This window comes from Neoarius graeffei, chromosome 13 (genome assembly GCF_027579695.1).
Source record: "Neoarius graeffei isolate fNeoGra1 chromosome 13, fNeoGra1.pri, whole genome shotgun sequence".
Classification (NCBI taxonomy): Eukaryota; Metazoa; Chordata; class Actinopteri; order Siluriformes; family Ariidae; genus Neoarius; species Neoarius graeffei.
The window spans coordinates 12,996,079-13,018,379 of NC_083581.1; the positions used below are offsets into that span (position 1 = coordinate 12,996,079).

Here is a 22,301-nt window from a genome sequence, read left to right on the forward strand (position 1 = left end):
GCTGGTGACACCTCCCACCCTTCACACTCCCTCTTCAGCCTCCTGCCTTCAGGGAAAAGGTACCAGAGCCTCTGGGCCCACTCCACAAGACTACTGAATAGCGTCATCCACCAGGCTGTCAGGATGCTGAACTCTATCCACTACCTACCCCCTACCCCTGGTCTGTAACACATTCATTCACACAAGGAACTCTATCTCATCTGTTTGCACATCACACTACAATCATTTGCATTACTGTTGTATCTGTTGCTATTGCTCATCTGTTCATATTGCTACTGTTCATATACACCTTATAAGCTACTCTTCTAAGCACCTTCTCCATTACAGATATTGTACTGTATTGGCACTACTACTATTTTGTACATTGTTTGACTTGAGTGTATTTTTACCATATATCATTATGAAGAGCAGATAAATTATTAGTCTCTGTTTTTTTTCCTACCCCCAAAATATTGATGGGGAGCTATCTGCGGGTTAATGCGAGTTATCAAATTGAGTAGTTGGGTGGTGAGGTCATCATTTGGCGACGCAGGAGCTGGCCCCACAGCTAATTTAGGAGCATGGAGGATGTAAACAAACCTACTGTTACCAGGAAACGTGAATTTGTAGAGGGTGCTGACCAGACTCCAGGGCTCCAGGGCTGGAGTTCATGGTGGCAAGTGATGCTGGACAAGGCTGACGAGTTATTCGGGTCCGCAGGTGCAGCTGCTGGGGCAAGCCATTTTGCAACCCACTCTCTTTGGGTGACAGAGCGGCTGGAGCTGGGACTGCGCAAGGGTGTGGGCAGGGTTTTCATTTTCAGTGGATTTCCTAGGAGCAGAGGAGCTGAAGAGATCTGCAGCTGGGGGCTCAATGCAGATGCCCCCCATGACAACGTAAACAGTTCCACGAGGGAAGCTCTGACTGGAGCCACAATGCTATAAATTTATTAACATGATTTCCAGGAGCTGGGCGCAGGTCATTTGTTAATCCTGGGAGCAAAAGACTCCTACTTCCTAAACGAGAGCTCCAGTGAATGAAAATGGTGCTCACTTGCAAAATGGCTTGTAGAGGAAGCAGCAAAGGTAGGCAGGTTAAAGCAGCTTAAACAAGGCACCCTTTGAGAGATTTGCCAATAGAATGCATAGAAGCTGAGCCAACAGCTGATGTGGGCTGGCTTGAGATCACCTGCAGTCAGCTAATGTAGCTGGGATTGAGGGCTGAGCTTGACTTTGTGGCCTGCCAAAACTACTCTACGCTTGATTACTGTGCAAAAGTCTTAGGTACCCTATTTTTTTCAAACAAACTTTTATAGATTTCTATTTTGTGACTTCTACATTATTGAGTCAGTACAAAAACATTTTAGAGTTCCAAACGTTCATTTTTCCAGCACAAAATTAAATGTTACAGAAAAAAGTTTGTCTGCGTAGCAGATTACATAAGAGACCACTTTTCAAATTAAAAAAGAAAACATAATGAGGGCTACTGGATTTTGATGCAAAATTAAGAAGCAAATTTGGCAAAGTGTCCAGAAGAACTGTGGCTGGTTCTGCAAGATGTTCAGTAGAACCTACAGCTCATTTCCTTATAAAGCCGCACTAACTGTATTGGAGATTAAAGCGAAGGGTTATCTCACACCAAATATTGACTTTCTTTAATTTATTATGGCTTACTGCTGTTTTTTTTTTAACTGTTGAAACATTTCATTATTTTTAAGCCATTTTTGGTACACGTGCTTAAGACTTTTGCCCAAGACTGTACATCATTGGGAAGTTGTGTGTCGTGTTCCTCACTGTGCTCTAATACTGTAGTTGATCATTCTTTACTGTAGTTCTGTTATTTCTGTGCTGGCTGTATTTTTCGTGTATAAAATCCTTCAGTATAAAACAGTATAAAACCCTTCATCAATTATTAATCGCATTCGAATTCAAACTGTTATTTATTTACTGATAGGACTTTTATGTTATCAAAAAGTCATGTAGGGAAAACCTTTTCTTTCTGCCGTATTTCTTTCTTTCTGTGTGCCTGGCTCCACCTAGTGGAGAAATACAGGCGCTCTGAAGTCGAGTTCATCGTTTGATGCATACACCGTTTGGTTCTTAATATTTAATGTACAAGTTGGATATGTAATACATGACAATACACACATGAGCATAGTATACATACACAAAGAATAAAAGTGAATAAAGAATTCCTTACACTGGAAGTTACTCCTGACAGACAAATGAATAGCACCACCTCATCTCGCATCATAATCACAGTCAAAACTTGATGAAACCGTGTGCAATCAGTGACACGGTTAAGATTGTGTAAGGAGAATTTAACACTGATGGAAGGAGTCTTCAGTGTCAGAGCTTTAGAATACTTAAAGCTGGAACTTTCTTTTCCAAAACAGACGTGGAAGTAGAATTTAAAATTATTTCTACCCTTCTGTTTAGCTTTTTGTTGTTTTTCGTTCTGGAAATGAGGCTGGACACGTGCTGTTTGATTACAGAAAAGGTTAAGGGGTTGAGGAGGTCACCGCAATTTCCTGAGTATAGGGGAAGGTAAGAATTACATGTTACGAGCGTTGGTCGAATACCTCTTAACCTATGTCCAGGGCTCAGGCTGTCTCGATATACTGTCTCGAATATGAGAAGAAAATAGTTTTTTTTTTGTCCTTCTTTACTTTCTTTAGTTTATGGAGTTACCTGATGTTGCAATTAAAAACTGAGGTATTTGAGAACCAGCCACATCATGATAAACGTGTGAGACGACATTCACAGCTTTCCTTTAATGGGGAGTACAAAAATGTAAGTCACTTTAGTCTTCAGAACTCACAGAAGGAAATGTGTTGCCTGTTTTATTTTATACCTTTTTGGCACCGTAGCTCCACATATCCTATTCACTAGATCATAAAACCCGAAATGTATCCATGTTATATAAATATGTGTACACATTAAGTCACGTGATGACATAACCCTCCTGTGCAGGGAGCATCTACAGTGAAGAGAAGCCTGTGGGCTGTAGGAGAGATGCGATTGAATATAAAACACATGATTCAGAATGAACAGATTGTTTGTGCTAAAAGGTTATAATCTACTGTGTAAATAAAAGCTCATTTAGCTGTACTTATTTCACTACCTAGAATTTATTTCTATAAACAGAATTAAGGAAAAGCTCTTTCTGAGAGAAGCACCGCTCCAGAATAAGGGTGTGTAATCAGACACTGTTTATCCATGTTCTGCAGAGTTTCAGAGAATGTTCTGGAAGAGACTCATCATCTATTGCCTCAGTGTCTCTTCCACTGCTCCTGCTTCAGCTTCCTCACGGTCTTGAAGTTCACTTGAAATGTGGATTTCAAGTGGACTAGAAGTGGAACCTAGAGAACAGAACACATCTTTATTTTCATTTCCATCACCACCAATTTCACACTGTTCATTATTTCTACAGTAAACCCAGTCCTCCACTCTGCTCTACTGTGATGATTCAGATCTTTATTCTCCACTGTGAGGTTATCCATATAATGCAATATAATGTCTTCTTTTCGGTTCTATTCTACTCTACGGTCTTCTGTCATGTCACCCATTCTTTTCTACTCTATTCTAATGTCCTCTATAATAATGGCACATTTTTTGTATTCCATTTCTGTTCTACTCTCCGCTACTCTATTCAAATGTTTTCTATTAGTGTCACCGTTTCTATTCTACTTTTATGCTATTCTATTTTAATGTCTCTTATTATAGTGTCACCTTTTCTGTTCTACTCTTTTATGCTACGCTATTCTATTCTACTCTCTACTATTCTAATGTCTTTTATTATGGTGTCACCTTTTCTATTCTACTCTTTTATATGTTTCCTTTAATACTATCACCTATTCTTTCTACTCTACATTATTCTACTCTGTTCTAATTTTCTCTATTATAATGACATTTTCTATTCCATTTCTATTCTACTCTGCTCTATAATCTATTCCAATTAATATTTTCTATTCTGTTCTCATGTGTTGTGTGTAATTGTATTCTGATGTCTCCTATTCATTTCTGATGTGATCTTTTCTACTCTCTAATGAGGTCTTCTGTCTTTTTTTCTATTCTATCATCTCTAATCTGTTCTGTTCTATATCATTCTATTCAGATGTGGTGTTCACTTTCCTTTCATCTGTATTGGTATATTCTAATGCCTTGTATTATGATGTCATCTGTTCTATCCTATTCTCATGTTCTGTGTATAATTCTAATCTGAATGTCTTCAAATAGAAAGTCTTCTGTTATGTCACCTATTCTATTCTGATGTCTTATTTAATTCCTTCTATTCTACATTTTTATTTTATTCCCTTGTGATGTCATATTTGATTTTATAACTTGTATATCAAACTGGACTCCTTTTGGTCTTGTCCTTCTGAAGGAATCTTTAAAGGTTTTATATGGAACCCTAAAACAGAGTGTTGAGGGAAAACCCTCAAGGAAGTATTTTGGTATTGCCAGTATTACTTTCAGACAGTATGCTGACTGCATCGGATGAAAGTTGGTGTCCGTTCCCCATCTTCTTCCCATCCTGAACATGGCTCTGATAGAGCAGGGCGGATGACATCATGGGATTGTAACCTCCAGCCGTTGCAAGTGAAGTGGAAGCAGAGTCCCACGGTACCTCACAGCGCCTCTGTAGATTCAGGACAATGTCAAATCCTGTCCAGCCATGGAAGGCCAATGTGTTCAAAAAGGCCTGCATGGGGTTCAGAATGCCCTACACAAAATAACACACACCAGAGCTGGAATTTTATTATTAAACAAACATCATTTCATCAATATATTCACTTTATATTATTTCATTGTAAAATGGTATTTTAAAACTTAATTTTGTACAAATTGTTACTGAGCTACAGGACATCAGAGGGACTCATTTAATATTTAACATCCACTAAATTTCAGCCTTAAAGCTAGACGGCCCTTCAAGTTCATAAAATTGGTGAAATTTAGTTCCCTCTGAAGTTTGGTAATTGTGATGTGTTTATTTCTGTAATATCTCTCAAAATATCAGGCCATTCTGTGGCTGGGAAGTTATTTAATTTGAGGTGATTTCCTAACAAATAATGTTCATGAAATTGCTCGCTTTGCACAGGCAAGCAGACAGGAAGTCCGTGTGCGCATGCGCAAGTTTACTTTCTTCTTCTTTTGGGTTTTATGGCAACTGGCATCCACAGTGTTGCACTACTGCCATCTACAGGTTTACCTTGACCATGCACTGACAGTTACATCATTCTGTCGCTAAACAAACAGCTGATCATACCAAGGTGCTCGCTGATTGCCGATATTTATTAGTTTGGTCCTGCATTTCCTTTCCTTCGCAACATAATGTCTTTTCTTCTCGCTTTTCATTACTGTAGTCGGTCTTTTACGTTTCATTCGCACACTCACATCCTCCATTTTTTTCTCCTGTTTCAAATTTGTATCCCACAATGCCTTGTGCAAATGGGGAAAGCCCACCATGTGATGCATGATGTAGTATCTTGAATTGGGTCATGGTGAAGCAGGAAAAAATAGCGGAGAATTTAAGGCTATGTGGCCCTAAATTCATTATTTGTTCTCATCTCATTATCTCTAGCTGCTTTATCCTTCTACAGGGTTGCAGGGAAGCTGGAGCCTATCCCAGCTGACTATAGGCGAAAGGCGGGGTACACCCTGGACAAGTCGCCAGGTCATCACAGGGCTAACACATAGACACAGACAACCATTCACACTCACACCTACGGACAATTGAGAGTCACCAGTTAACCTAACTTGCATGTCTTTGGACTGTGGGGGAAACCGGAGCACCCGGAGGAAACCCACATGGACACAGGGAGAACATGCAAACTCCGCACAGAAAGGCCCTCGCCGGCCATGGGGCTCGAACGCAGGACCTTCTTGCTGTGAGGCGACAGCGCTAATCACTAGACCACCGTGCCGCCCCATTATTTGTTCTATTTTTTTTAAAAAATACCTAATAAAATTGGAAGCCTGTGATTCGAATTCAGTGGCTTTTGGTCCAGGAAACAAAAATAATTGGGTGTCAGGGAAAATTATTTTTATGACCCACACTTAAATTCTGAAAGGCAGTCTACCTTTAATATTTTTAAAGGCATGTTATTTTTGTTTCTTTTTAATGGATTAATTTATTTTTATTCTTATTTCCTAATTAAGTTATAAGCACATAAAACTGGAAATGTACCCCCCCCCCCCACACACACACTTTTTTTTTAAAATTACATCATATCTCATGAACTGTGATTCATACAACTGAAATTTGCATGATATGAAAATGGGTCTGCTTTTATTTCACACAATTCCATCATGTACCAAATTAACAGCTGGACCAACAACAAACCTGGCTGCCAACTGCCAATCAAATTTCCAGTAATTTGCCCATAATTATAAATTTTGGTACCTCGATGGAGACCATCATCAAGTGTCTGTTCCCCTAAATTTTATGAAAATGGATTCTACCGGGGCGGCACAGTGGTGCAGTGGTTAGCACTGTCGCCTCACAGCAAGAAGGTCTTGGGTTCCAGCCCAGTGGCCGACGGGGGCCTTTCTGTGTGGAGTTTGCATGCTCTCCCCATGTCTGCGTAGGTTTCCTCCGGGTGCTCCGGTTTCCCCCACAGTCCAAAGACATGCAGGTTAGGTTAACTGGTGACTCTAAATTGACCGTAGGTGTGAATGCGAGTGTGAATGGTTGTCTGTGTCTATGTGTTAGCCCTGCAATGACCTGGTGACTTGTCCAGGGTGTACCCCGCTTCTCGCTCATAGTCAGCTGGGATAGGCTCCAGCTTGCCTGCGACCTTGTAGGACAGGATAAGTGGCTACAGATAATGGATGGATGGATTCTACCAGATGAGATGAATCTAATGAGCGTCAACAAGTTTGGGGCATGCATATGATGCACATGTGAAGCATCATGTGAATCTGCACTCTGCTCAGGCGACACCCATCACATGTGAAACAGCAATATTTATATTACTAAAGTAATTGATAGTGTGACTCACCATAATGAACCAAGTGATGAGAGCTGCATTACGAACATTTTTTAGCTCAGCAGCTTGAACATCAGGTTGCATTTCCAGGTAAAATAACAAACTCTCATTAATCAGGTTGGGCAGCCAGCTAACACACACACACACACACACACACACAGAGGACAAATACTTTAATATAAAACAATTAATTTACAGTAAACACTGTAGATAAGCATCACTTACAATTACACAATGGTTTTAAAATAAACACTTATTTCACTTTTGATTCTTGCAACACATTTAAAAAAAAAAGTTGGGATGGTAAAGCATTTATAATGTTTCCATTCCTTCTCACAACACTTAAAAGATGTTTCGGGACTGAAGACGCCAAATAATGAAATGTTTCAGGTGTTATTTTGTCCCATTCTTCCTGTAAACAGGTCTTAAGGTGTGCAACAGTACAGGATCATCATCATATTTTTCATTTCTAAATTCTCCACATATTCTCTGTTGGGGACAGAGGGGACAGGCACCCTCTTCTTCCACAGCCATGCCTTTGTAATGTGGGCAGAATGTGGTTTTGCATTGTCTTGTTTGAAATATCCCTGGAAAAGATGTCGTCTTGAATGCAGCACATATTGCTCCAAAATCTCAGTGTACTTTTCTGCATTAATGCTTCATCACAGAAGTGTAAGTTACCTTTGCCAAGGGCACTGACAACCCCATACCATGACACACCCTGGCTTTTGGACTTGTTGCTGGTAACAGTCTGGATGGTCTTTTTTGTCTTTGGTCCAGAGCTCACGGTGTCCATTTCTTACAAAAAAAGACCTGGAATACGGATTCGTCTGACTACTATACATGTTTCCACTGTGTGATAGTCCATCCCAGATGCCTCAGAGCCCAGAGAAGTCAACAGCACTTCTGAACACAGTTAACATAAGGCTTCCTTTTTACACAGTAAAGTTTTAACTGGCATTTGTGGATGTAACTGCATATTATTGTGCTTGACAAAGGTTTTCCAAAGTAATCCTGAGCCTATGGGGTTCTATCAGCTATAGATGAATGATGGTTCTTGATGCAGTGCCGTCTGAGGGATTAGAAATCATGGGTGGTCAGATTAGGCTTTAGCCCTTGACCTTTACACACTGAAATTCCTCCTGATTACTTGAATTGTTTAATGATATTATACACTGTAGAGGGTGAAATATCCAAATCCCTTCATATCTTTCTTTGAGGAACATTGTTTTTAAACACTTCATTATCTCTAGCCACTTTATCCTGTTCTACATGGTCACAGGCAAGCTGGAGCCTATCCCAGCTGACTACGGGCGAGAGGCGGGGTACACCCTGGACAAGTTGCCAGGTCATCACAGGGCTGACACATAGACACAGACAACCATTCACACTCACATTCACACCTACGGTCAATTTAGAGCCACCAGTTAACCTAACCTGCATGTCTTTGGACTGTGGGGGAAACCGGAGCACCCGGAGGAAACCCACGTGGACATGGGGAGAACATGCAAACTCCGCACAGAAAGGCCCTCGCCGGCCACGGGGCTCGAACCCGGACCATCTTGCTGTGACACGACAGCGCTAACCACTACACCACCGTGCCGCCCCGGTTTTAAACATTTTCAATAATTTTCTCATGCATTTGTTAACAAACTGGAGATCCTCGATCCGTCTTTGTTCCTCAAAGACCAGGCCTTTCCTGGATACTGATTTTGTACCAAATCATGATTACAATCACCTGTTGACATCATCTGTTTCAAATCACATCATTTTTTAATTGCTTTATCTCATTACTAGCCCTAAATTGCCCCTGTCCCAACTTTTTTTGGACCATGTTGCAGGTCTGAAACGCAGGAATGGATGTATATTAACAAATTAAATGAAGTTCACCAGCAAAACATGAAATAGCTTGGGTTCATTCTGTCTGCAATGGAATACAATTCAAAGTGCATTTAGAAAATCACTGCTTTCTTTTATATTTGCATTTTCCAGACTGTCCTAACTTTTCCTGATTTTCCTGCTGTTGGTCCATGCTGTTGTTGACAGGTTGATTTTTGTCCCCAAGGGGGTTGGAGGTTTTGCATTTGTTACAGTCATTATACTGGCGTTTTGTAAATCTCATCAAATGAATGTGACTGTTGTGTCAGAGTATTACTTTTTTTGAAGCTAAATTACTATGAAAGTACCAGCTCACCTTATTTTCTCTGCTAAAAAGTTGTAGTTCGTTTGATAAACACAAACCCGTTCCATTTATCAATTCCTGAACAGATGTGAAGGGAAATGTCTCACCAGATAACAAAGACCAGGAGAATTTTGAAGAAGCGCATTTTGATTTCTGCTCCTAAACGTCTCTCGTTTTCTGTGTAAATTCCTTGACGACCTTTCAGTAGTGATGTAACTGTGAAGAAATATAACATGTAGTCAGTGAAAACATATACACTATGGAAGACATATGGTACCTGCTATGAAACACTGATCATATTTGAAAGTAAATACAGTAGATGACAAAATACATGTTTTGGTAAATGAGGTTCATTTTCGAGTACCTGCTGAGAGAGAAGTGAACCTCAGCTATGACCAAATGATTCACTGAGTCAAACTCTGACCCGTTGAGAGAGGAGTGAATCAAAGCCCTGACCAAATGATCCACTGATTCAAAACACTGACCCACTGAACAAGAGAGGAGTGAATCTCAGCTATGGCTGAGTGATTCACTGATTCATATTCTCACTCACTGCTCTGATTCTTAAAAAGATCATCATCATACTATACTGGAATGCTACATTTGTCATTATCTCACAATGAAGGGCAGACGTTCAAACTTTCAGAGGATTATGAGTAAAAAAAAAAAAACCTACCAGCTGTGACAGTGAGTGAGAAGAGGATTGGATTGACTAAAAGCACCAACAGCATTGGAGTATAAGTGGTGATGTAGTGAGGGACGGCGTGCTGAAGGCCATTTTCACAACTGAAAAATAAAAACATGGCATATATAATGAATAAACACCAACCAAAATCAAATGCCAATATACTGTAACTCAATATTTTTAAAAGTGACAGTACATCATCTCTTCATCTCAGTGGGAACCCATGTGCGTACCTTGAAAGGGAGGGGTAATAAAGCATTGCTACACCTTCAACACACAACAGCACCGCCAAACCCCATGTGATCATATGATACAGAACAATGGTGCTAGAGAACAAAATGTGAGAGAGAGAGAATAACAGAGGGGGGAAAACAAAAAAAAGAGATTCTGCAATAATAATACAGTATAAAATAAGTAGATTGGATCAGGCTATAATATCCATAATAAAAAATTTGATAAGAATTTGTTATGAACAAAAACCTGATTCCAGCTGATCGTTTGACCACCAGAAATGCATCCACCGCATAGCAGAACATCCACCAGAAGGAAGCACTAAAGAAGAGCTGGATCCACATCTGAGACATATAAAGGCTAATTAATTAATTAATTAATTAATTAATTAATTAATTCTGGTGGGCAGAATGGTAATTTGACACAGGAAATGACCATTCTGCCCACCAGAGCTTGTAATACAGGAATATAAAATAATAATAATAATAATAATAATAATAATAATAATGTGTGAGTACAGATTCGTCAGCATTAATCTGCTAGAAATACTAGCATTCTAGGATAGCAGGTTGCCAATGGCTTTTAATTTGTATTTGTTACAAACAATGCATCATTTTTATCTGTTTAGAGTTACATTTAATGTTGTGGAACTGAGTGTGTAACGTACAGCGCTGCCCACGCAGAAAACCTCAGGCCACACGTTACTGCTGTTAGTGACTGAAATTTCCCTGATGATGCTGGGAACGCCGAGCCAGACTGATGATCTTAAGATTATTCCTGTGCAAACACAGTGATTCAAAGCTTAAAAAAAAAAAAAAAGCACAAACTATCTGGGAATGCTAAACAATAAAACAGTTCAAAATATAAATGCTAAACTAGTTAAAATATACAAATGGCATCTGAAACAACAGCAACTTTCTAAATGTAAAGATTATCATATCTTTTACAAATCATTACTTTCTCATTATTTCAAATCAAATCATTTGAAAAAAGTTTAACATCGGCCGCTGATGTTAAGCCTTTCACATCGCCTCAAGCCCAGCACGCTCCAGAAGATAGGTAGGTATAGTGTGGGTTAGGTAGGATCTGGTGGGAGTTTTTGCTTCTGTAAAGCTGAGTTTGGTAGTTGCCTATTATGTCTATGAACTCCGATATCAATATTACTGCGTTTGCCTAGGTGACAGTAAAAGCCTTTATATCAATAAGGTGTTGTTAGAAGCTACGTTGTTAGTTTTGTTAGGTTTGGTCTACGTGTACGGTTAATTTACTTGTTTTTGGTGAGTACGGTAGGGCAACATTTAATTTGGAGGAGTTTGTGGTTAATTCTACTTTGAGCGGAATGACCCTCATATGTGTGACTTCATTGAGACTCACTACCTGGATGAACAGGTGAAGTCCATTAAGGAGCTTGCTGATTGGGTCACTAACCTGCGCCGTATGGGAGTGGCTCAGAACGGCATGGCTGAATATCTCTTTGATAAACACACATTGGGCAGTGAGAGCAGCTAAATGCCCTCCTTCACTTGTATGCCATCCTGTATGCTACTTCTCGGTCAAGTTCAAACATCATCAGCTGAACTACTCCACTATTGAAAAAGAAACCTTAGCCATGCTACTCGTCCTTCAACACTTCGAAGGGTATGCTGGCTCCAGTTCTTCTCCAGTAGTTGTATATACTGATCATAACCAGTGGTTGATGCGTTGGGCTTTGCTGGCACAAGGCTACAACATTGAGATCAGGCATAAAAAAGGACAGGCAATGTTGTGGCTGACGCACTGTCCCATGGGTAAGAGGGTCCAATTGTAAAAAAAATGGAATGGTGTACAGTACACATTGTCGTTATGTAATGTTATTTGTATGCCATGTGTATTTTAGCAAACTACCTGTTTGCTCTTATGGGAGGGGGTGTTACGGCTGTGGTGTTGGGGGTGTGGGTTATGTTTCTCTCCAGGTACCACCCTCCACCATTGCTGTGAGTGATTAGCTGTGCCGGCGCTTAATTGTTCACCGGTTGCGGCTGATTTAAAAGACCTGGGGAAACCTACGGATGGGGCCATTGGCCACGCCCAAGGAGTACACAGCTGGTTGTCAGGCTGATTGTGGATGGTGTGTGTGTGTGTGTGTGTGTGTGTGCGTGCGTGCGAGCAATTTAACCCTGTATTACAGAGATTACTCTGTGTTTTTTGGTGTTGTCAGATTACAGCAGTATGTTATGTGGATAACTGAAATCTGATTTCAGATAACAGCGATTATGCTGTGTGTGTGTGTAATAGTGGTGTCGCGGTGTGCCTAGGTGCGCAACCTTGACTTCATAGGGAGTGGTTTGGGGTTTTGCTTTCTGTTTTATTGTGCCCCTTTATTTTTTTGTTTTATAAATAAACTTACTCACTCACGTATTTCCGTTTCCCCTCTATTTTGTTTTTTTTCCTTCTCTCGGTTGACATACTTTGTTACCTCCCCCATTCCCTGGACTTAATCCTCGGGGACGTAACAGCCTGATTGCTGAAGTCTGTCGAGTGTAGGTAGAATCGGTGTGAGAAATGGAAATGCATGGTCAGGTGTGGGCTAGCATGTCCTGAAGCAGCAGGTCCAGAGACCCTGAGCCCAAATTGAAGTTTGTACCCCTGCAACGACATCATCATAGCAGCATACTGGTCTCATGTAGTGATGTCCCAATGAGCAATATTTTTGGCTGTTAAATGGTTGTAAAAGAGCAATTCCAGCGTTATGGACGTGACACTTGAACTCAAAATGGCAACAAATGACCCAGTGCATGTTTTATTGTCTCCCAGTATTTAAACAGGTGTTGCATATTTTAAGGCTGTACCATACTGGAGAAGTGATAGAACAAGAACAATTCCCATAGTACATCTAGGGCATGCCAGAAAATGCCAATAAAAGATGCGTTATGGATGTGACAGAAAAAGTATCACTTTTCTTGGGTGACTGTACATTTTTATCAAACTCTGTGAAATTGTAAACCTAATGTCAAAATGGAGATATCCATTTGATAGAGGGGTCCAAGGTGAATATAAAAAAATCTTTGTTTAAAATATTTTGTATTTCATGCAGAGTTTAGGGCGGCACGGTGGTGTAGTGGTTAGCGCTGTCGCCTCACAGCAAGAAGGTCCTGGGTTCGAGCCCCGGGGCCGGCGAGGGCCTTTCTGTGTGGAGTTTGCATGTTCTCCCCGTGTCCGCGTGGGTTTCCTCCGGGTGCTCCGGTTTCCCCCACAGTCCAAAGACATGCAGGTTAGGTTAACTGGTGACTCTAAATTGACCGTAGGTGTGAATGTGAGTGTGAATGGTTGTCTGTGTCTATGTGTCAGCCCTGTGATGACCTGGCGACTTGTCCAGGGTGTACCCCGCCTTTCGCCCGTAGTCAGCTGGGATAGGCTCCAGCTTGCCTGCGACCCTGTAGAAGGATAAAGCGGCTTGAGATAATGAGATGAATGAGATGCAGAGTTTCGGAAGGAAAAGTCAGCGTTATGGATGTGACGCGTCTGAAATAGACATGGCATATGTTTAGAAAATCAGCAATTTAACCACCATAACCCTTTGAAAAATCTCTAAATATCAGCTAAAACTATCAAAGTTCTTAAATAATATTTAGGATGGCTATTGTTTTGCTGTTTTGTGGATTTTAGCATACATTTCTGTGGCTTGTGGGAATAATATAGAATTGTACATGATCAAAGTTGATTTTAACTTGGGTTTTACATTATAAGAAAGAAAGACTGACAGTGACATATTAGGTTGGTTACAAATTGGTTCAACTTATTCACATCTGTAAAATACAGGCCTAGGTGGGAGTGGTTTTGATGTATTACATGTTGCTTTATTTTTGCATGGTGAGGTTGACATTTACATGGAATTGTCCAAAAGTGAACTATTATTGAAGAATACATTATTTACCACTATTTGTTTAGCTCCTTGTCTACTGATGATGTCTCTTCAAGAATAGCACTGTTTCGCAAGCAAAAAAAAAAAAAGAACAAACATAGCTGTGTGAGATGAACAAGCTCTTCCTTACCCACACATCCTAGAATATCGCACACGCTTATGATGAAGAGAATCCTGGATGAAGAGGCTGGCTTTGGGAGTGGGTACATCCCAAATCGCCTGTACCCTCTCCTTTTGGGAAGAATCTGCAGGAAAGAGAAGATGATGCTCACCCCGGCACTTCCTGCACACATAGAGGTGAAAAAAATAGGCTGGAAGTTGATGATAAAATCCGTTGCAGCATCACGATTTGGACAGCAGAAGGTCTCAAGGCGAGGAGAAGCCATGCTTTTGGCTTGTAGAAATATGTGACTGCAAGTCTCAAGCCACAGAAAACATCATCTTTGGCTAGAATGTCGATCTGGAAAATAAAACAAAGCAGAACAAAATGCTCAGACTTGAAATCTAGTTCTAGTTACTTTTCTACTGATTTCTTTTGATTTGTACAAAAAGAGAGATGAGAGGAAAGACATCCATCCCTCCATCTGTTCATTCATTTAGTCACTCAGAGAAAATCACGAGTTGAAGCGTCATGTGCTTCTGCTTAATTCTCTCCCTCAAGCAACATTTTTGTGAAAGAAGCAGTTCCAAGAATGCTAAAATTACATGCTGCGTGTTTCTTGGTGGACTTTGTTCACTAAAAAGAATGCTTTATTAAAAAATTAAGTTTTTTCCATCTGTTAACAAACATGAATACATTTTCTTAAACTGATCTTTTGACTGTGACTGATCCACTGAGGGGAAAAAAAGCTTGATTGTTTGAAAACAGCAAAATAAATTTGAATGAAGGAACAATAAAGGTTTATTTGTTGTTTTGTTGTGGTTAAGTATTCTTTGTTGAAATAATATTTTATACATGTGCCATACTGTATATTTATGTTATTTTAAAAAAAAACACACAATTAAAGTGTTTTAATTTGTACATCATGCAGGAGTAAAGTGCACATTGTTCAATATGTTCTACTGATGTATTTAAACCACAACTGTTTTGGACATATTTTAATAAAAATTGATTATATTTATATATTTATTATAGTTAATGTTAAATATAAATAAACTCCCTTAATAATGTGAGTTAAATGCATGTTTTGGGGATATTTGTGCCAAATTATGGACTGAAATTCAATTATTAATTTAAAACCTTTTATTTAAAGTAAATCATTATCCTTTGCTCATTCCATTCTCATTTTGGTGTGAAAAAATTAAGCCAAAACTTGCATATTTGCTAATTCTATAATTTGATAATTGTCACAGCCCGAAGGTCACAGGTGCAGACTAGGACTCAATAAACAGCTACGGTAATCATGGAGAAAAGGACTGAGAAATATCTCTAGGTGAGTCTTGATCATGAAGACACCGCGAGGGACAGCAAGACTGGAATCACTCTCAGCAAACATAGTCAAACAGAGTCAAAAATCCAAGAACAACAGGCAATGCTCTTAATCCAAAAACAGAGTCAAAAAGTCAATATAATCCAAAGTATAATCCGTGAAACAGCAGGCAAAACCTCATAATCCAAAAAAAAAAAGTCCAGAGTAAAAAACAAATAAACAAACAAAAAAAACCCAGAAGTTAAACAGACCAAAACAAGAGCCAGACTTGATGTGATGGTGACTATATTTCCCCATTGAGTTGTTACCCACACCATGTTTATATAAGGTAACTTGGTAAAAATGGTAAATGTATTAGGTGTGCTAGTGTAGTGTGGGTGAGAAAAACCCAGAGTGGACTATATGGAACACAGACTTCATCAGGACTTGGAAATTCCGGGTTGGATCATAACAGTAGCCCCCCTTATGGACGCCTCCGGGCATCCCAGATAGGGCTTCTGTAGTCTTACAGTGGAAGTCCCTGATGAGTGAAGGGTCAAAGATGAAGTGCACTGGCACTCAACACCTCTTGTAAGGCCATAACCCTTCCAGTAGACTTAGTACTGCAACCCCCAACCTTGTCAAAAGACCTTCAGTAGCTTCTTGACAGTGTAGACCTCGCCTCCATCGATGATCCTGGTCTTGGGAGGAGGGAGGACTGGAGACCAGGGGTCTTAGTTGAAAGACATGAAAGGAGGGGTGGACATGACACACTTCGGTAACAACAGTTTGACAGCTGTGGGGTTAATGACTATCGAAATAGGAAAGGGACCAACAAGCCTGGGAGCCAGCTTACGGAAGGAAACTTGAAAGGGGAGACTGGTTGTGGATAACATGACCCTCTGTCCAGATGATAAACAGGAGCTGATTTGTGGTGGTGGTCTGCCTTCCTCTTATACAAATAACTGGAGGATAGCAGGTGATGTCTGGTGCACACCCACACTCTGACAGTGTTGGATTAAAGGCTTAGGCCAAAGGGGGACAGAACTCCTCCTCCTGCTCAAGAAAAAGAGGTGGCTGCTAACCAAGGTCAACCCAGTGGACAATGAGGGAAGGCTATTATGGGCATATTCAACCCAAGAGAGAGCCTGGCTCCAGGAGAAAATGTCACTAGAAGTCAGGCACTGTAGGGTGACCTCTAATTTCTGATTAGTGTACTCAGCCTGCTCATTGGTCTGTGGGTGGTAACCAGAGGAAAGGCTGGGAGTGGCCCCAATAAGTTTGTAGACTTCCCTCCAGAAGTGTACTAAGAACTGAGGGCCTCTGTCAGACACAATGTCCACATGCAAACCATGAGCCCTGAACACATGGTTTATTAGCAGTTCCGCCATCTCTTTAGCTTTGGAGAAACAATCGACAATGGTCAAGTTGCAGGTGTCATCCTTGGAGCTGGGGAAACTGGTGACAAAATCCACAGCAATGTGGGACCAGGAATGGTGAGGCACTGGTAAGGGTCTTAGCAGTCCAGCCATAGGTTGGTTGTTAATCTTTTTTCTAGAATAAATGCTCCCACAAAGGTCCTGACATCCCCCCACATAGTAGGCCACCAGAAACATTGTCTGAGGACAGCAAGAGCCAGAGCCACCCTGGGTGACAGGTGAGAAGGGAGCTGTGTCCCCACTGAAGCACCGGAGAATGCACACAAAGAGGCACATAAATACTTTTGGGTAGACCATTACCTCTTCCTGGATCACCGGACAGAGCATTCTGGACAGCAGTTTCTATGTCGAGCCAGGCAGTGGCCACTAGATAGTGAGCAGGGAGAATAGGTTCAATGGTGCCTTACTGGGAGTCTGGAGAAAACTGCCTGGAGAGAGCATTAGGCTTGGTATTCTTGGAGCCTGGTCTAAAAGAGAGCACAAAATTAAAGTGGGAAAACAACAACCACCATCTGCCTTGGTGTGAGTTAAGCCATTTAGCAGACTTAACTACTCAAGGTTCTTATGATCTGTCCATATGATAAATGGAGTCTCAATGTACTCCACCCAATGCCTCTGCTCCTCCAGAGCCAGCTTGACTGCTAGCAGTTCTGAATCTCCTATGCAATAGTTGCGCTCAGCAGGAGTCAAGCGATGAGAAAAGAAAAGAATGCACCTTATCATCCTTGGCAGATCTCTGAGACAAGACAGCCCCAATGTCAGTGTCCAAGGCATCCAACATTGAGTACAAACTGAGTGACTGGGTCAGGAATGATAAGAATGGACACTATGGTGAACCTACTTTTTAGTGAAATAAAGGCATTCTCAAGACCATTAGTCCAAGAAAAGGGGTGGTTCGAGGGCATGAGCTCAGTCAGAGGAGCATCAATGTAACAATAGTTCCTAATAAACCTCTAAAAGAAGTTACTGAACTTCAGGAAGTGCTGTAATTCCTTATTGAAAGAGGAAACAGGCCACTCAGAGATTGCCTTGACCTTATCTGGATCCATTTGGGTCACCCCAGGGGATATCACAAAGCCCAGAAAAGAAACGGTGCACTTATGGAATTCACACTTCTCTGCCTTAGCAAAAAGTTGCTTCTCCAGGAGCCATTGCAGGGCCTATCTGATGTGGAATCAGTGAGTCTCGAGTGTGGGAGACAAGCTCAGTATTGTCGAGATATACGAAGGTGAACTGGTTAATGAAATCTCGTAGGACATCTCTGATGAGATCTTGGAAGACAGAAGGGGCATTAGTAAGCCAGAATGGAAGAACTAAATATTTATAGTGATCCATTGGGGTATTAAATGTGGTCTTCTACTCATCCCCTTATCTTATTCACACCAGGTGGTAGGACTTACTGAGGTCCAATTTGGAGAAAAACTGAGCCCCCTGCAGCAATTTGAAGGCTGGACATAAGTGGCAAGGGGTACCGTTTCTTGACCGTGATTTCATTTAATCCCCAATAGTCAATGCAGGGCCTGAGAGACTTATCTTTCTTTTCCACAAAAAAAGAACCCCGCTCCTGCTGGGAACAATGACAGACAGATGATGCCAGCTGCTGAAGACTCAGAGATGTATTTGTCCATATCCTCCCTCTCCAGAGGCGAGAGAGAACAGATTGCACCTTGGGAGGCACAGTCCCAGGTTGTATAGTGCAGTTGTCAGCCTGATGGATAGGAAAAGAGGTGACATGAGTCTTATTGAACACTACATGAAGGTCCAGATATTTGGGAGGAACATTAGAAAGATCCATGATCTTGTCAGGGCTGGTCATGGGAGGGGCCGGAGGAGTCTGAGCTGATGACAGACAGGTAGCCAGGCACCGAGTACTCCAGGAGAGGATGCTTCCATCATTCCAGTTAATGTGGGGGTTGCGTAGGTGTAACCGTGGGAGGCCAAGCACAATAGGCTTGTGAGAATCATCATGGCAGAGAAAGAAATTAATTCAACAAGGTTCCCTGAAACCTTCAGAGTTACCGGGTCAGTGATGTGGGAGATGGGCCGAGTTCAGCCCCATTCAGAGCTCTGGTCACCAGTGGACAATCTAATTCCTGCAAGGAGATGCCCAACTGCTCCACCAAGGAAGTCTTGATAAAGCTCTGGTCTGCTCCAGAGTCAATGAGGGCTTTGACAGTGTGAAACTTATTCTGAAAGATTACTTTGATGGGAAATGCTGATCTCTCAGCAGGGGAGGAGTGTGTTGAACCATCCACCCATATCCCTGCAGCTACTGCTGGGCAGACCCTTTTAATATTCAGTGGGAGATTAAATGTCCAGACTGTCCACAGGTCCTGCCTAATTGCATGGGCTCCAATTCGGCAGAAGTGGCACCATCCAACAGAGGGGTGATGGTCCAAGGCTTGAACCTATGGCTTTTTCTTTGACTCCGCAGCTGTAAGCAAGCGTCCACCCAACCGGCAAGATCCACCAGGCCATCCAAACTTTCAGGAAGGTCATAAGGCACAATCTCATCCAAAATGGCATGATTAAGTCCATGAAAGATGTCATATAAGGCACTGGCATTCCAATCTACTGCCATGGCCAGAGTCCAGAACTCAGTGGCATAGTTGAGGATAGGCTGACGACCTTGCTTCAGTCACATTAGATGTCTAGCCACTTCCCTAGAAAATCAGTCAAAAACCTGCATTTCTTCCAAAAACTCCTTGAAACTTGAACAGCAGGGAGCCCTGGCATCTCAAAATGCTGTCCCCCATTTCTATGCCTTTCCCGTTAAAAGTGTGATAATATTTGCTATGCAAGAGCTCTCCGAAGGGAAAGCAGATGCCCGAAGTTTCATAGCTAAGAAACACAGGGAGAGGAACTAATGGCAGGTCCCAGGTGCACCATCATACAGCTGAGAAACAGGCAAGCGGGGCTTTTGGGGAGGTGGAAATGCAAGAGCCATTGGTGGGCTGATAGGCACCGGTGTTGGTCGGCCATCAATAGAAGCCTGAAGGCTCTCCATCTGGGAGGAGAGTCTTTGTAGTCTCTCTGATGGAGATCATGCCCTGGTGAACTGCTATGATCTCTTGCTGATGGGTTCTGAGTATCGAGCCCTGTTTAGGTATTACAGCCTTGAACACGCCGTAGTCTGCTGGGTCCATTATGAGGTGGAAATATTCTGTCACAGCCCGAAGGTTGCAGGTGCAGACTGGGACCCAATAAGCAGCTACAGTAATCACAGAGAAAAGGAGTGAGATGTGCCTAGGTGAGTCTTGATAGTGAAGACTCAGCAAGATTCAAGGATCGGTCTCAGCAGACACAGTCAATATCCAGAATGAGAATCCAAGAAGAGCAGGCAATGCTCTTAATCCAAAAACAGAGTCAATGCCAATATAATCCAAAGTATAATCCAAGAAATGGCAGGCAAAAACTCCATCCAAAAAACAGCCTTCAGAGTAAAAAAAAAACAGAGAAGTTAAACAGAGCAAAATGCAAGCTAGACTTCATGTGACGGTGAGTATATTTCCATGTTGAGTTGTTACCCACACCATGTTTACATAAGGTAATTAATAGCAAATGCATAGCAGATGTACTAGCACAACACGGGTGAGAACAGGAAAACCTGGAGTGGACTACATGGAGCACAGACTTTGAAGTTCTGGGTTGGATCATGACAGATAACCCTGTACTCATTTGAGAGCAAAATGCAGCAAAGAAATCTTGTTAAAAACAATTAGACTGTTGTCCAAGATGCATGCTGTGCAGCATGTTTTTTTTATATTTCTATATGTTAATACTGTGGAAATGTGGTGAAATGTTATATGCTTTTTAAAAAAAACTACATTTACTATGTGGTATAACTGTAACTCAATGGTTTAGTGTACAGCTTAAATTAGCCAGGGAGCAAGCAAATTTGTTGTTTGTGAATAATGAGAGACAATATGTTGATTCTGTGCTCTCAATGAGGAGTCAAAAATGCATCTTGGGAACACTGTCTATGATATACTGTATATGACCAATGAGCAATGCTCAGAAGTCCCTCCAGGTTTCCTGGAGGGACATTCATATCAGGTGATAGCGAGGGGATCTGCTCCATGCAGACTGTTCACAGTGCGGAATCCTAACCTGTTGTCCCTCTCAGTGTTGTCATATTCCCAAATGGGTTTTTCTATATTGTTGCTATGCCAATGAAACACAACTCATCCTCTCCTTTTCTCCTTCAAAACACTCATGTTTCTGCATAGATCTCTGAATGTCTGGCAGAAATCTCATCATGGATGGAAGCTCATCAGCTGAAACTAAATCTCAGCAAGACTAGGTTGTAATCAAGATCTTGTGATCTCCCTGCATGGCTCTCAGAGGTTACCATCTGCCAAAGCATGCCACCTTGGCATAGTCCTGGACAGCTAACTATCCTTCTTACCAACCTGACTTGGTCATGCAGGCTTCTCCTTTCCAATACTAGGAGGATCTAGACATTCTTATCCTTGGTAGTGATCCAGTTGCTTATACAGTTCCTTATCTTGAGATTATTCTATTGCAGCTTGCACCTGAGCACCATCAGATCTCTGCAACGGATCCAGAATGCAAGACTTGTTTGCAACCCTCCCAAGTTCCTCCACATGACCCCATAGCTGCTTTCTCTCCACTGGCTTCTACTGCCTACTAAAAAGCCAAAAATTGACCACCACAGACCTGATCTGCTTCTAGCATGGCTTGACCATCCCTCAAGGTAGAAGGAAGATATACAGTGTATTGCAAAAGTATTCAACCCCCTTGGTGTTTGTCCCATTTTGTTGCATTACAAGCTGGAATTAAAATGATTTTTTTTTTTTTTGGGGGGGAAGCACCATTTGATTTACACAACATGCCTACCACTTTAAAGGTGAAAAATGTTGTTTTATTGTGACACAGAGGAACCCCCCCCGAAATCTAACAAGGTCCGCATCAGGTGTTGAGGAACTAGGGCAACCTGATGAGAAACAGGCTACTGAAACAAGAGCAAGACATTCATGGACAAGAGCTGAAAACACTGGACTGTTGGAATGCTACTACAGTACAAAAGTAACCCGAGTGAGAGGGGTTACATGTGAAGGATGTGGGACCAATGAATGTTTCAATACCCAACATCTACAGAAACACCAAAACAACTCGTAGCTCGATGTTCCAATATCCACAAGGAGCAACTGCTATCACAACTAGAGATTGATGAGATACATCACAAATGCTACAGCAAGGAGGAGCCAAGACGCCAGGTCAGTGGGGGTTCATCATTTCCACACTTGGAGATGGAGACTGAGAACTCCCCAGTAAAAACCCTTGCAAGCACAAGCAAGTGACCTGAAATTCAAGACAGTAACAAAGCTGAACACCTGGACCCACTGTGCCTAACTACCAAGACTGAGTGAAGTACGTCCTGAAAGTCTCCTGGAAGATGTGAATGCAGCAGTATGAACAAACCCTACTGAGACCAACAAGCTGATATACAGTGCCTTGAAA

The 22,301-nt window shown here is 41.5% G+C and overlaps 1 protein-coding gene across 3 annotated transcripts in view; it reads right to left on the reverse strand.

Moving 5' to 3' along the window:
- Positions 1-2,104: 2,104 nt before the first annotated feature.
- The window catches only part of gpr143 (G protein-coupled receptor 143), a 52,426-nt gene continuing 32,229 nt past the window's right edge, over positions 2,105-22,301 (reverse strand). For 2 of the 3 annotated variants that reach the window (XM_060936730.1, XM_060936731.1), the window contains exons 2-10: positions 14,100-14,429; positions 10,736-10,845; positions 10,318-10,412; positions 10,071-10,163; positions 9,829-9,938; positions 9,260-9,368; positions 6,983-7,100; positions 4,452-4,704; positions 2,105-3,340 (exon numbers count right to left, since the gene is read on the reverse strand). In XM_060936730.1, the coding sequence (XP_060792713.1) occupies positions 3,243-3,340; positions 4,452-4,704; positions 6,983-7,100; positions 9,260-9,368; positions 9,829-9,938; positions 10,071-10,163; positions 10,318-10,412; positions 10,736-10,845; positions 14,100-14,355 (1,242 nt within the window). In that variant the 5' untranslated portion in view covers positions 14,356-14,429 and the 3' untranslated portion in view covers positions 2,105-3,242. Of the gene's footprint in view, positions 3,341-4,451; positions 4,705-6,982; positions 7,101-9,259; positions 9,369-9,828; positions 9,939-10,070; positions 10,164-10,317; positions 10,413-10,735; positions 10,846-14,099; positions 14,518-22,301 lie in introns of those variants that run through there. The other variant, XM_060936729.1, reaches the window with a different exon arrangement.